The 15,699-nt window shown below is 45.1% G+C and overlaps 1 protein-coding gene across 2 annotated transcripts in view; it reads left to right on the plus strand.

Moving 5' to 3' along the window:
* Positions 1-15,699, plus strand: part of LRRC49 (leucine rich repeat containing 49) — a 131,408-nt gene that overhangs the window by 337 nt on the left and 115,372 nt on the right. The window contains exons 2-6 of one of the 2 annotated variants that reach the window (XM_006031364.3): positions 373-435; positions 1,270-1,357; positions 1,841-2,032; positions 9,868-9,970; positions 11,304-11,507. In XM_006031364.3, the coding sequence (XP_006031426.1) occupies positions 373-435; positions 1,270-1,357; positions 1,841-2,032; positions 9,868-9,970; positions 11,304-11,507 (650 nt within the window). The remainder of the gene's footprint in view (positions 1-372; positions 436-1,269; positions 1,358-1,840; positions 2,033-9,867; positions 9,971-11,303; positions 11,508-15,699) is intronic. The other variant, XM_006031365.3, reaches the window with a different exon arrangement.

The following is a 15,699-nucleotide window of genomic DNA, read 5'->3' on the forward strand; positions in this document are numbered from 1 at the left end:
CGGGGCGGGGAGTGGGCTGGCGTGGGAGCCGATTCCTAAGTGCTGCCCAGCCAGAGGCGGCCGGGGCTGGGCCGTGCCCCCTCTCCCCACCTGCCATGGGGGCCGGATTGGGGCCAGGCCATGACTCCTTCCAATGCCAGGCTGGGCTGCTGCCCCATTCCCCCTCTTCCTCTCCCCAACGCTGCTGGATTGGGTCTGTTTTAGTGCCCCAAGGACTGGATCTGCTTACAGCAGGGAAAGGTTGGGCATCGCTGCTCTACGGGATAAATGACTGTAGTTGGAGAACATTGCTCATGAATAGCAGCAGCGTGTCTAACGGTTTGTGCTAAGCTGCAGACTTGAGGCTGTCTCATCTGCTTTTTCAATTTGCAGGTTAACAGTTGCGGGCTTCAGCTGGTTATTCAGACCTCCTCAGTGGCAGAAAGAAACAAACCAGTGAGATTTGAATATGATATCTCTCAGTATTGAAAATGGACTACATTGGATAATCAAACTGTTGTGGATAATACACACCATACCCTTGTAGTTAAAATAGATTCTTTTTTTAATATGTATCGCTTTGACCTGGTATGGTTTTGTTTGGTTGGTTGTATGAGTTCTTCACCACTGGGGGAAGGCGTTTTATAAAACAGAAGTACTGCAGCTAACCTGTTTTATTGAGAGTCCAAAATAAGCTTCAGCACTTTGCTGTGCTTCGCTCCTGTTTTTCCTGGACTCTGTACCTCATACGGCTATATAGTACCATCTATTGAATCGTAAATTTACATTTTCAAAGTAAAGATGTTAGGTATGGTAACTTTTCTAATGGATATCTGTTTTACATATCAATATTTAGGCTGAGATTTTTTTCAAAGCTACAGGAAAGTTGTGGACATCCAGCTGCTGTTAATTTTTGGTGCGATTTTAGTGTTCGTCGTCTTTGGGCAGCTTTGAACATTTTGCCCTAACTGCAATATTATTTGTACTTTCTGCCCACTTTTTGTTGATGATGAAATCATTTTTGAATGAATGAGACTTTAATCTATTTTAGATATTTAGAATATGTTTAATTTTAGAAAGTGATGATGTGTATTATTTTTTAAACCAAATGGTGAAAGTTAGGTATTATATTATTGAGTAGAGTAACTACTATTCATAATTTTCCGGAACACACAGCTAGCTATCTTAAAGAAAATCTATAACTATACACAATTTATATTTAAAGACAGTACATTATTTGCATTAAATAGAATGTTTCATGTATATCTCATTTTAAATATTGTATTACAGTTTGAACTCAGAATAAATAAAGAGCAGTCGTCTTTCCACAGTAGGCTCTTGCAACATGATTTGGAAAAAAACTATGCAGGAAGACCAGGTAAGACCTAAAATCAGGTAAGACCTAAAATCAATCTGTCTTTTCTTCTCTAGTTAAACTGTGTTAATTATAGATGTAAATTAGAAGTAATTATTTAGAATTTGTTGGAAATAATTGGTCACTATCTGTGCTGTAGTTGATCATTGATAGAGACTTTAGAAGTGGTACATCCAGCATTCATGGAAGAAGGCTATTTTTCAGCCCTTCCAGATATTAAAATGTTTTTTCCTCCTTAATTTATTGCAGTTCTTCAGCAATAGAATTAGTTGAATAGCAGTTTCTTGAATACTTTGTAACTTTTACTGTGGGTTATAAGAAGATTAAAAAATATATGGTGGAGCAGACTTAAAACAAACAAACAACCCCCACCATCCCTAAACAGCTTTTCAGTATGAGTGTTCTGTGTACAAGAAATTTCTTTGTGCCTTATACAGTTGATTTTATGCAGTCAGTTGCAGATTTATGTTGTTTTTTTCCCTCCAGGAGATGGAAGAATTTTAAGTCCTTTGGTACGTAATAAACAAGTATATGTAGCGGCCAATCTTCCAGACCCTGTTGCTCTGGAATTCAAAGAAAGTACAGGAGCACTTGCTGCATTTGGAGATTCTTCTGGTTACACAACTGCAAAATCCAGACCCCAGCAGGAGAGCCATACTCTTGGTTCTAATATTTCAGGTAACCTTGAGGACTTGTTTGCTCTCATAGACATTGGCCTAAATACTTGCAAATTGTATGTATTGTGTGTCTTATTGAAAAGTTATGAGAGAGGTTTCTTTCCATCACGTGTTGGTAAAAACTATATGTATATATGTGTGTTTTTTTTTTTTTTTTTAATCTATACTCATGCTTCCTGCTTGGGGTCAGTTTTGTTTTATCTTATGTGTATTGGCCTGAACTTTTGTGGTTAAAACTTATTTAATAGAATTTCTCTGGCATCCTATTAATTAATTATGTTTTATATCAATAGTTATTTTGTTGTAGCAATTATTTTCTTAATACCAGGGTGGCTACAGTAATTGGCCAAAAGGAGCGAGGTGCTTAAAAAGGCTATAATACTGGGGGATCCTGGTTTTCTTTGTTTAAAAACCTCTACTTCTCTGATTTTAAAACCCCCCAAATATGCATTCATCCATGATTTAAAATGAAACGTCTAGGCAATTGCCCATCAAGAATGATGCAGGGGGAACGGTGGGTAGGGATGGGACCCCATGCGCTGCCCTCACACCCCACCACTCTGTGTCTGGCTCCATGGCCGGAGGAGGATTAATGTGTACTGGGGCCCTGGCCAAACACAAAATTGGAGGTTCCCTCTCCCTATGGGCTGGGCTGTGGGCAGGGGGGCAGAGGGTGGGGGGGCACGTGCCAACTCTTCTCCATGCTCTCTGCCTCCCCGTCCCTCCCGCTATGGCCAAACATGCACGCGTGCACAGACCAGTGCACACTACTTTCACTCACTCCCTACACATGGACACACAGACACACACTTACTTTCCCTGCCAGGAACACAGACCCACGTGCACGCACGCAGGTGGGCATGCACTCTACTAACTCATTCTCTGCACATGGACACAGACACAAACATACTTTCCCTGCTGTGAACACAGACGCATGCATGCACACATGCAGATGGGCGTGCACTCTTCACTCTCTGCACATGGACACACAGACGCATGCATTCTCCCTCCTGCCATGAGCACACATGCATGTGCATGCAGACAGGCACGCACTCTACTTGCTCTGCATGTAGATACAGACAGAAATGCACTCTCCCTGCCATGAACAGAGAAGCATGTGCACCTGCCCCCCCCCCCCCCCCCCCCCTCCCCCCCCCCCCCCCCCCCTCCAGCCTGCTGAGCCAGCCACTTGCAGCTCTGTCTCGCTCCCCCTGGTGCCCTGCCCGGCAGGGAGCTGCAGCTGTGTCCCTCCAGGTGCGCGCGTGCATGGGCTGGGCCGCCTCAGGCCGGGAGCCCTCTGCCCCCTCTCGTGTGGGTGGCAGCGCTGGGAGGGGTGGCTCTGGTGGGGGGGGGGAAGGAGAACATTGGGGGCACTGCCTCCTCCTCCCCCACCCCGCTCCCACTGCCTGCCTTGCTGGGCAGCACAGCGTGGCTCTTGGCCACCCTCCCTCCTCCTTAGAAGGCACTTACTTGGTTCCGACTCTAACAGCCATTCTTTGTAGCAGCAGTTCAGCACATCTGATTGTCATAGTCTATTTATTTGGGGTATTCTGTCTCAGTTTTGCTGAGATCATTGTTAAGCTTTCAAAAAAGAAGGAAAAAAATGTGCAACAAATAAGTGCCAACTCTGCCTGAGTTTGGAATAGCTGGCTGAGTTTGGAGGAGTGATGAAAATAAAGATATTTAATACTGTAGGCTCTTGCTGAAGTGCTCTGTGCCATCGCTGGCTCCCAGGGTTGGAGGGGAGGAGAGCTTGCAAGCAGCTGCTGCCAGTCTGCATGCAGCCGCACACAACATCCCCCCTGCATCCCTGCCTCCCCCTCTCTGCTGGCTGTTGTCACCAGAACCCCCCCCTTCCCCTTTTTCTTCCTGCTCCCTTCCCCCTTCTTGCTGGGTGTTTTTGGGTGGGGGATGGTGGCTCCCTCTGTCCATAAGGCTCTGGGCCCTCGCAGTCAGTTGATGTGCGCCCTCTCGGCGGCACATATGCACTTAGCCCAGAGCATTACAGACAGACAGACTAAGGCTTTTATTATATTAGACTATATGTATACAGCAAAAGCTGTGTTAACTGGCACCTTACAAGCTGGCATGCTCTGTTAACCGGCATGCCGGCTTGTAAGGGAAAAGTGAAACCAGAAGTGCCCACCGTGGCACTTCTGGTTTTGCGGAGCCCCCACGACCCAGGGGAAAGCAGCCTGCGCTGTCAACCCCCATGGCTCAGAGGCATAGCAGGCTGCGCGGGTTCCTCCTCCCTGTCTCCTGGGGCCCACAGGGCCCGTGGGACTGGCGGCGATGCGGCGGGAGGGGCGGCAACACCCGAGATGTTGTGGGACCGGTGGCGGCCTGAACAGGCAAAGACGCTTGTTTGGGCTGCTCAGTTATCCGGCATATTTTGTTATCTGGCACTCTCCATTCCCCATGGGTGCTGGATAACAAACATTCCTCTGTGGGTGCTGGATTTTACTGTACATACATGTGTATAGTATGTATCAGTTGAACACAATGTTGTATTGATATATTTACAATTCTAAAGCAGTGTGAGGCACTGATAGGCTTCCAATCGTTATAATACGTTCTAAATACCTATAAACGTTGACAGTTGATTTTTTGGGGGGGGATGGGGCTGGGTTTTTATCATGGGAAATCAGAGCTCCCCCTGCCCCCTTTGCTCACTAGGATGCAGATCCAGCTGTGGCTATCCTTCCCATCCTTCCACTGCTTTGTGGTGCTGAGCAGCCCTGAAAAGTCAGTGACCTCCCCCTGCCCCCAGTGTGTGAGCAAGGGAGTGAGTGTGTGGGAAAGGTGGGTATGGGCACAGTAAATGTGTGGGATGGGGGGCATGTCCCGTGAGATTTTCTGCACCTACAGTGGGGCACGCGGGCTGCAGGAGGGCTGGACCAGCTTCAGACAGGAGCTGCCTCTGCTGTCTAATGGGTGGGGCTTGGCATGGGAGGATATGCCATGCTGCCATGGCCGCCAAGGTGAGGTACCCCGTGCCCGTCCAGCAGCAGTGGGAGCACACCTCTGCCACTGCCATGCCTCACCTTGGCCATGGTGGCGCAGTGCTCCCTCCCTCCCATGCAGGGTCCTGTGTGCTGAGCTGCGGAGGTAGCTCCTCTGGAGTTGGCCTGGCCCAGCTGCAGCCCTGCTGTGTGTGCAAAAATCTTGGGAGGCACATACCCCCCTTGCCCCTCAATGTGTAGGCTGTGCCCCTGCGCCCGTAGAGTTACCTGTAGGGAGCTCAGGAGCTGCTTTCCATTGCTGCCTGGCTGCCATGTGCGTGCATGAGAGTACATATGCACATGGTACCCCCTAGCAGCACCATGTAGACTAGAACTCTGCCAGCCTGCAAAGGGAACCCACCATTTCCCATGGTTTTCTCCTTTTAAAGGAGAAAATCCATGGTTTTCTCTTTTTTCAAAAAGAAAATATGTGGGTTTCTCAGTTTAAAGGAGAAAATTGTGGTTTTCCACAGCAAACAGAAACCCAGATCCCTGGTTATAATACAAAAAGTGAACCCAACCTAATCTCAGTATCCATGCAGATACATGGATACTATAAGAAGGCTCAGTTTAAGATAAGAATTTATTTTTCATGGTGATAAACACAAACAAGCTGTTGTTGCTTCGCAGAGCCCCCACGGCTCAGGGGGGAAAGTATTTCAAACTTTCTGCCTTTTCCCAGGTACACCTTACATTAATTTTAATTGAAGGGCAGGGTGAGTTTGCGGACCCTTACTACTTGCAGGTTTTTATGTTGGGGTATGTGCATCATCATGACTTACTTATGAAGAATATTGTTGAGAAGAATATTTTTAAGTAGACAGCTCTCCAAGCAAGTTTAAGGGTTGGGTACTGTTTGGATTTTGTGTATAATTGGCTGAAATTGAAGGCTTTTTTGGTTTCAGATTATTTAATTATTAATTGTGGAATCAAGAGTCACAATCTGTTGTGATCCATGGTGCAAATAGTCACCATCACCTTCCCAAAATATAGGGCCAATTACTAGCAGGTGGTAAGAACAGTCGTCTTTAGGAGGAATTATGCTCAACAGTTGCTTAATTGGAGCTTATGTTATTATGGTACTTTGGTTTATTTTACTTTGTTACTTTTAAATGCTCCCCACTTACCTCACATGTTTCTGTTTTTTAAAAATGTCTAATTTCAGGCGTAGCCAGTTAGGCTCAGGGTAGGGGAAAGAAAAGTAAAATACAATTCTTCTTCCTCTCTCATTGTAGCAGGACACTAAGGTGCCTGCTACTGAGAGAGGCTGGAAGACTCCTCAGGTGCCGGTTGCTGAGGCAACTAGAGGGAGCGAATGATCCGCACCTGCCTAGCCAGCTGAAAGAAGGGGCAGGGCCTGGCCTATATAAACCACAGGCAGGAGGCCCGGGGGGGGGGGCCCTCCCAGCCGCCCAGGAGGAGCGCCCTGCGAGAAAAAAAAGAGAAGCCGAGCCGGGATGCCAGAGCAGCATTGGTCACCACCAGGTGACAGAGAACCCTGGTAGGCCTGAGCACAGTTTGACTGGAGGCTTATGTTTGCTTTGTAGCCCAGGGGCTTGTGTCTGTGTTGCTGTTTGTTTATCACCGGTGGTTTGGGTGAGGCTATAAGGGGATGGAGGAGGCCTCACAGGGGACTCGCGGTAGAGTGAGGACCCCAGCCCCAGTGAGGGCACGGAGTTTGGGGTGTACAGACCCCAGCTCCAGAGAAGAGCCCGGTGAGAGGGGCAGCCCCAGTGTGGGCGCGGAGGGCCCTGAGAAGGGGGCAGCACTATGGAGAAGGCCCCAGTGTGGGTGTGGAGATTCCCAGTGAGAGGGGCAGCATTACAGAGAAGGCCCTAGTGAGAAGGGTGGTGTACAGAGAAGGCCCACAAGGCTTAGATGTACAGAACATCCGGAGCAGGAGAACTGTGGCCAAGTGGAAGAGAGGTAGCCTCCCTATAAAAACGTAGATCATCAAAGTCGTGGCAGGTGAGACTAGGAGGGTGCAAGTCAGAAGCTTGGCACAGTAGAGGAGGCGATGGGATAGCACAGCCACCCTGCCGTCCCTCCTGTTACACTCACAATTAGAAGGCATCTTCTTCAACAGAACCAGCCTTAGTGAAAGTGGTGCCCTGGGTGGGTGAGCTTGTGTTTTGGCACCCTCTTCCTACTCCCTCCCCCCAATTTAGAAATAAGGGCTTAATCTCAAAAGTGGTTTGTTTGTTTGTTTTTAAATAATTTACCAAAGAAAACAGAAGAGGAAGAAGCTTGAGAGGGTGCAGAGAGCCACGTGCATGATCAGAGGTCAGGAAAACAGACCTTATGATGAGAGGCTGAGAGCCATGGGACTCTTCAGCCTGGAAAAGCGCAGGCTCAGGGTTGATTTGATGGCCACCTGTAATTTTATCAGGGGTGCTCATCAGGATCTGGGGGAACGTCTGTTCACCAGAGCACCCCAAGGGATGACAAGATCGAACGGTCACAAACTCCGCTGCGACCGATTCAGGCTGGACATAAGAAAGAACTTCTTCACTGTCTGAGCCCCCAAGGTTTGGAATAGACTGCTGCCGGAGGTGGTTCAAGCACCCGCTTTGAACGCCTTCAAGACACATTTGGATGTTTGTCTTGCTGGGATTCTATGATCCCTGCTGACTTCCTGACCCTGGGGCAAGGGGCTGGACTCTGGTCCTCTGGGGTCCCTTGCAGCCCAAATGTCTGTGAAGTCTAGGAAATGACACAAGTCAGTCCAATTAAATTCAATTTTATTTAAAAAATAAATGATGTCATAAATATAACTTTATAGCTGTGACATATACTAAACATTAAATTAAACACTAAACTAATAAATAACAATAACAAATAAAACTTTGTTCATTAAGATTCCAAGGCTCAGAAGACAACTCTGCATGTCTTTGCTGCCGCTAACTCTTAAATTGGTTGTGACAGGTCTGTGTCTTGAGCCACAACATTGCCTAGATAGAATGGCCAGCAAAGATAGCCAGTCATTTCTTGATCGCAAGCATGTTTTTGAGCTTCAGCTTCAAGAAGCTCCATTCACTGCTTGCCACCAATACAGACCTGGTTAACCAGATCCTGAGTGCTGTCTATGTGTTTGGAAGTGGTTGCAAAACTCATCATAAATAAACTGTAGAACTTCTTGTGAATCACTACAGTTCGTTGGAGGTAAACTTTGGAGATAGCCAAGTTCTTTGCAGGGGTTGACACTGTTAATGCCAGCTCTCTTCATATGTCGATCCACAATGAAGGTCCTTACAGTGCTGCCTCAAAGTTTCTTTGTCTGGGAGTCATGTTACATTATATAGAAAATCCCAGATTTGCATGTGATTCATTTGCTCAAACTGTTCTTTCATGGATATGCTCACCATGTCTGTAAGCTGGCTGAAAAATTAATTTTTGAACTTGACTTCTGGATTTTAGCTGTTTCAAAATCTTCACATTCATCGCTGAATCGACACTTTCTATAATGAGTGTGGGGCTGGTTTAAACACTGGATTAACATGAAGATCATGTAGTTCTTCTGTTTTATCCTTTGCTCTGCTTTGACCCATGTTCGGCAGGAGCTGAAATTGCTAGGAGACTTTTCATAATGCACAAGAATCGGAGACATGCTTCCAGTCATTCAGTCCCTCAAATGCTAGTGTTGATTTCTTTTTTTTTTTTTTTTTTTTTTTGGATTCAAGTCCCAGAACTTGCATCAGAAACAGAAGACCTTGTTAGTGGACTCTGAGTCAAATGCAGCCAGCACTGCTTCAGAACTTTGCCATTTTCAAGATTTCCAGAGGAAAAACCGTGTCTTCTTTCACTTTTGATGAACTGTTGGTCATGAGCAGATGTAGCGTTTTTGGCCAGAAATGGGATTGCCAGTGCCTATAATGGGAATAGCTTCATTTCTATCACTAGTGGCATCATCATTGTTTTGGTCCAGATGAAGAATTTCTGTTTCATTTCTGGTTTCTTTCCTTCTCTTGTGGTGATTCTTGGAAGTTGAATTGTGGATTGTGCAAACATGTTTTCTCTGGCATTTCTGCTGTGACTGTCTTGCTACTACTGCATGGGTTGTCGTTAACAGATTTCAGGTTTTTGTTTTTTTTTGTTGTGTCTGCGTGTTTTTTAATTGCAGTCATTAAGTGAGCTTTTCATTTCCTGTTCTACACTCCTGACACTCTCTTCTTGGGTACTTGTGACACTTTGTTTCCTTCCAAGTTTCACAGCCAGTGAAAACGAAAATGGGTGTTCCAGCACGCTGACACATACTTGCAAGAGTCATGGCTAGTGAAAAGTTAAATGAGTGTCCCAATTCTGCCTCCGCTAAACAGTAATACTAGAGCTGCACCAGCCCCTCCCTCTCTTGCCTCTGCCTGCAGAGCTGCACAACCCTGCTGGCACCCCCCTGACCAAGACACTGCCCAAGGTGCCCTGGTCAGGGGGCTTACTCATGCTGCCCATCCCTAAGGCTGGTTCTGTTCTTTACACTTCAGATACTGAAATTAAATCTATCAAATCAGCCAGTAGCCAGATGTCTGAATGACACTGAGTGATTGATCATGTAGCAAACTTACAAAGTCAGTTGGTGCAAAATTACTTAAATTCATTAACATGTTTTGGCATATTTCTAAAAATGGATATGTGGGATTGGTATCAAATTTAAAAAATAGCAGATAAGATGTGTGAATATTCGAATAAAATGTTGTATGGTGCCAGTTAAGTGCAGTGATGGAGGTCACACTGTACATGCATGTAATCCATATCTTTATTTTTAACAACTAGAAATATTCCATCTTTATTTTCTAATTTAAAAATTTGAAATTTCTACTTTTTTTTAATGTTCCAATAGATAACACAAACTTTGGGAGTAATTCATCAATAACAGCATTTCCCATTTTGCAACGCACTGCTGAAGAAAAAATACTGAACTCTGACAGACTAACCCTTGAAAGGTGAGCAGTGTTCTGATTGGATATTGATGGGGTGAGTGCAGCTATCATGTGTTTTCCATAAGGAAAATCTAGACTATTTTATGAGGCTTGGGTTGTGTTAACAGTGTGTCAGAATAGTACACATTTTCTAAATAGACGGTCAAGATGTTGTCAGAATATTTACAATTATTCCATTCCATATGCGGTGTCAGTTTGGAAGCCAACTTTTTTGTCATGTTTGATGCTATTGTTTTGGTTGTAATTGAATGGGCACGCTTTTTTGCATTAACTTCTATTGTATTTATTATCTGAATTCTGACATGCCCAAAATATAATAATAGTAATACACAGTGTAAATTATTGTAATGCCCATGAGCCCTAATTTGTGCCATCTACTGTCACCATAATGTCTGAACTCTACTCAGAATTTACCTTTGCAGTATTCTTCTCAAGGTGAGAAGTATCATCTCCATTGTAATGCTAAGGTATGGCCCTGACAGGTTAACTGTGTTACTCCGGGTTGCGTAGGAAGTCTGTGGAAATTCAGAAATTAAACTTGGTCTTCTTTAGAAGTACTGACCCTGGGATCATCTTTCTTCTTTAGAGCTCATTGTTTCTCTTGATTGTGTGAAAAGATTTCTTCTTTAATCTTAATAGCGCAGTCAGCTGACTTTTTGAATATCATTTGTCTGAAGAATTAAAGGAGCTGAGGTGTTAGGCAATGGCAGCGGTAACACAGTAGAGTGCCACCAGGTCTTAACACTGACAATTGTGCTACCAGACTTTGCAGTTTATAGAGTTGGTGGTTTTTTGTGGATTGCATGGAAGAATTTTTAGATGGGCTATAATCAAGGCCTGTAGCTTGTTTTTCTTTTATGTACAGCCTTTTCGTGTTTTAACCTTGTCTTCATTTTTTTTTATAAAGCAGAAGTTCAATAAAAATTAAATAAATTAATTTGAGGTAGTAAACAGTGGCTAAATGCTGTTAAATGTCTGGAAGATGCAAGCAATGTTTCATATACTTGATGTAAAATATATGTATTGAGTTGTTACTACCCTTTATTTCCAAATTTTTGAAGTAAATTAAATGATTGTTTTGCTATGTGTTGTTAATCAATGTAGAAAACAATATTAAAGAAAAAGAAGGAAAACAAAATTAAAGTTAAATATAAAACATGTTTGCAGGATATTTTTAAATAGAATTCTTGTTTGTGTAATATTTTTTACAAATATATTTCATTCTTTGTAAAGTGTGCCTTGTTTAATTAGGTGCTTTATTTTTGAATGAAGAAAATATAATCACTTAATTTGCACTAGTGGATTAAATTGTTACTGAAGTTTTTTGTTTTTTCAGGCAAAAACTGACAGCTTGCCCAATCATTGATGGAGAAGAGCATCTTCGTCTTTTGAACTTCCAGCATAATTTTATAACTCGCATCCAGAATATTTCTAATTTGCAGCATCTTGTTTTCTTAGATCTATATGATAATCAGATAGAGGAAATAAGTGGACTTTCGACACTGAGAGCTCTACGTGTCCTCTTGTTGGGGAAAAACAGGTAAAAAGAAAGAATTTAACTGGCAGATATTCATTACTGTGTGACAGCTGTTTCATGCCAAGTTCCAGGTTGGGACATTGCCCATGGGAGCTACATGTTGACTCCTATCAGTTAGCATCTTATGGATATTATGCTTCCATGGCATGTAATTTCCAGCATGTGTGGCAATTCAATGTTTTTGCTTTGGAACGTGCCATTTTGTATGACCAGGCAGCTACAACTGTTGTCTCCTGGTGTGGTAATGGTCTTGCTCATGCCTGTTTCTGTCTTGCTTCCCCTACAAAGTGGAATTCATTACATTATTCCAAGAACTGGAGTCCATATTCCCAACTAGAAGTATAAGTGTACTCCATGGGGACCAGAGCAGTAATTAAAATTGGGGACCAGCTTCCAAGGGAAGTGGTGCTGGCTTCTACCTTAGGGGTCTTTAAAAGGAGGCTTGATAGTTATGACCCTAGCTGGGGTCATATGAGCTTAAACTTAGCAGGGGTCACATGAGCCCAGTATTCATTCCTGCCCAGGACAGGGGGTGGGATTTGATGATCTTCTCAGGTTCCCTCCGACCCTACATCTATGAACCTATGACCTGGGAAAATGAACTTCCAAAGTTATCTGGGGATCCCTGTTTCCCCAGTTTGTGTTGGAGAAATGGATGCTGAAGTAAGGGAAGTGAAACAAACCTTCCTGAAGAAATTGCAAGGGGCTGGGGGCATGTTGTGCTGTGCCAAGTGTAGGTATTATTGCTTTCCAATCCTGATGACCAGTGCATCTTAGCCTTATTTTAATAATTTAATTGTATCAGTTTTCATGTTACTGCTGATAAACATCTGAGAAGGCTAACTAATTGCTGATTATCTGTTTTGTCAAACAGTAAAACACACAGGGCATGACTACATGTGGCATTTACTGCAGAGCTGACTATTTAGCTCAGCAGTAAACATTTCAGTAACACCTGCACCCCTATTAGGGCGTAGGAAACTTAATGGACTCTGCAGCAGGATAGAACTTGTAAATACAAGTACTACTCTGCTGCTGAGGTGTGTGTGGTGTTTTTTTTTTTTTGTGCGCGCAGCACTGCTTGTGTAGACGCTGACTTAGCTAGCTGGGGCACAAAGGTGCTTCAGGGCAGAGGCTGCCTGCTGGCTAGTCCTGCACTGAAGCACCCTCATGCCCCAACCAGCCCCTCCTCAGCATACTGAGCCTGGTTGGAGCAGCCCTCATCTGGCCTACTGACCCCTGGGGCCCCATGCCAGCCGGGCTTGCTCCAACCACATGTGCTGTGCACGAATAAACTCCGGAGCTGATTGCTCCGGAGATAATTGCTCCTGGGCACATGTTTAAATGGCATGCCTGGGAGCAAAAAACTTTGGAGTGATAAGCCTTGGAGTTTATTCATGTCTACTAATTGCATGTGTAGACGTGCTGATAGAAGGGTGACAATGTTGTATGCTGAAAAAAATTGCAGGGTAGTAGTATCGGCTTTGGCTTTGGCGACATCTTTTAAACATCTGTTTATATTTGCTAGGGCCATGTAATCTGTGGTTATATTCTCTGAGAGAGAGTTCTTGTCTTGGAAAGTGAAATGCTGCATGTGAAGTTGGGCAGTTCTATCTATTGTTATTTAGGGCTCCTCGTGATCTTGTCCATCTTTTGCCCAGGGTTCATACTTTTTTTTTTTTTTGTCTGCTGTGGTCTCATTTAACATGGTGAGAACATGCATTGCAAGACCAAAAAGAGAGATGTTTGAGTGCTTAGTATACACTTTTTAAGTTCAATTTTTCAATGTCATGGCTAGAAGAAAACTACCAGGCCAAAGCAATAGAAAATAGTGTAATAGTGAAAATTTGTTTTGATATCTGAATAGCTTTGCTATCCAACCTCTCTCAGTAGAAACCTTTATGATGACCTGAGCATGTCTCCTACATAACATGTTGTCTAAATATAATATTTTATATGTTAGCTGGCAATATTAATCTACAAATTTTAAGATTATGACTGTACAATACATTTTGTAAAGCATAAAATTACCTCCAGAATAAAATCCTTAAAGATTTGTAGGGTTCCCAATTTTAGGTTCAGGCTAATGCTCACTTGTTCTGGAAGTTAATATTCAGTAGTTTTAAAGTCAGAAAGCAGAGTTACAGTTTCAGGGATCCTGGTTTTCTCTGTGCAAACATCCCAAAATGTCTGATTTAAAACCCCCCAAATCTATATTTGTCTGCAATTAAAACAAAATGCCACTATATAGATATGTAGGTATCAGTTAAACACAGTGTTTTATTGATATTTACAGTTTTAAAGCACTTTGGAAGCCTACCAGTGCCTTAAACTTGATAATAAAATAAATTCTAAATATCTATATATTTTGGTGTTTTGATTTTGTTATTTTTATTATGAGAAATCAGAGCTTACCCTGCTCCCTTCACTCACCAGAATGTGGATCCAGCTGTGGCTACTTACCCTCACAGCTTTGTGGCACTGAGCAGGTCTAATATGCTGGTGTTCTCCCCCTGCACTGTGCTGGTGCCCCTCGTTCCCAACCTACAGCCCCATGTCCCCATACCTAGCTCTGACTGGGTGGCAGCTGCCAGGGCCATGGGACCCCGTGACTGCATCCAGCATGCTTCTTGCTCCGTGGGTGCCAGCAATAGCTGGCCAGTAGCACCCGAGCCTCGGCTGCCATGTGTGGGAGGTAGCGGTCACTGTAGGCATGTATGAAATGCACAGTATTCGATTTGAATTCAGCCCGAATTGAGGACAGTGATTCCATTCATTGATTTGGATCACTGTCCCCAATTCAATTTGGCCGAATCTGAATCTGAAGATTTGATGCCGATTCAGAGAATCAGTGACTTGGCCAAACGCAGCTTTAAATGTGGTGTGTGTAGTTGGTTGGTTTGTTTGTTTGTTTTTTGGGTTTTTTTTTTTTTTTTTTTTTTTTTTACATACCTTGAGGTTACCAGGCGTGGCTCATGAGCGCTGCGATGCTGGGGTGGATGGAGTGTCCCACAGGAGTGTGGGGGGGGCCCACGTGCTTGGTGGTAAACCCAGAAGTGGATCGGAAGCAGTTCTGGTCCACTTCTGGGTCCACCACTGAGCACACTGGGGGGTCCCCCCTGTCTCCCCCTGTCTCAGCGATCGGCCATGGGGGGGGATCCCAGGTGTTGTTCCTCCCCCTCCCCCCCAACCCAAGTGTCACTAGTTGCTGAGCTGGGGCAGTGCAGGGGCACCCCAGTGTGCTCCCAGCATGTTCCCTGGCGGACCTGAAAGTGGACTGGAAGTGCTTCTGGTCCACATCCGGGTCTGCTGCTGAGTGCGCTCGGGAGCCCCCTGCGCTCCTGTGGGACTCCATCCACCCCAGCATTTCAGTGTTCACGGGCCATGTACCTTGAGTTATGTAGATAAAACATTTGAAGCTGTGCCTGTGTCCGAATCGCTGAATCGATTCAGAGGGTTCCGATTTGATTCGGAGAAATTAAAGGGTCTCCTGATTTTGATTTGGATTCAGAGATTCATCCACCAAATTGGGCTGAATCTCCACCAGATCGAATCGGGGACTGAAGCTGCACATAGCTCTAGGTGGCTGCTGTGGCTGGAGCAGAGCACGGAACCTGCCCTCCCTTCTTCTCCCTCCACAGGTGACATAGCTGGAGTGGAGCTGAGTGGAGCCTGTGGGCAGTAGGGGAGGATGTGGGCTGCCCGTTGTGGGGCTCAGGACTCTCCTCTCTGCTGCACTTCCCCCCCGCATGGCCTCTGCAGCCCAGTGTGTGGGACCTGAAGTGGGAGGGTGGAGTTGGGTGGCATGACTTGTTGCTCCTGCCACTGCCACCAGGAGCTCTGCACCAGCTGTGCCACCACGATGAGGTGCCCCCTTCCCACCCAGCAGCAGTGGAGGTGGTGGTCTGGAGCTGTGTCGTCGTCGTCCGCCCCCTGTGCTCCCAGCTGGGCGGGAGGTGCCTTACTTTGGCTCAGGGGTTACAGTGGTAGCACTTCCCTGCTCTACCCTACCATTCCAGCTCCTGCCTGCTGGACTGCAGAGGCCCCCAAGAGGACAGCAGCAAGGTGGGGATACCTGAGCCCCACAGTGTTTCATAGTAGCTAGGGTCAGGAGGGACCTGAACAGATCATCTAGCCTGACGCCCTGCCACAGGCAGGAATGAATGCTGGGTTCACAAGACCCCAGACAGGTGAT

This window comes from Alligator sinensis, unplaced genomic scaffold (genome assembly GCF_000455745.1).
Source record: "Alligator sinensis unplaced genomic scaffold, ASM45574v1 scaffold913_1, whole genome shotgun sequence".
Classification (NCBI taxonomy): domain Eukaryota; kingdom Metazoa; phylum Chordata; order Crocodylia; family Alligatoridae; genus Alligator; species Alligator sinensis.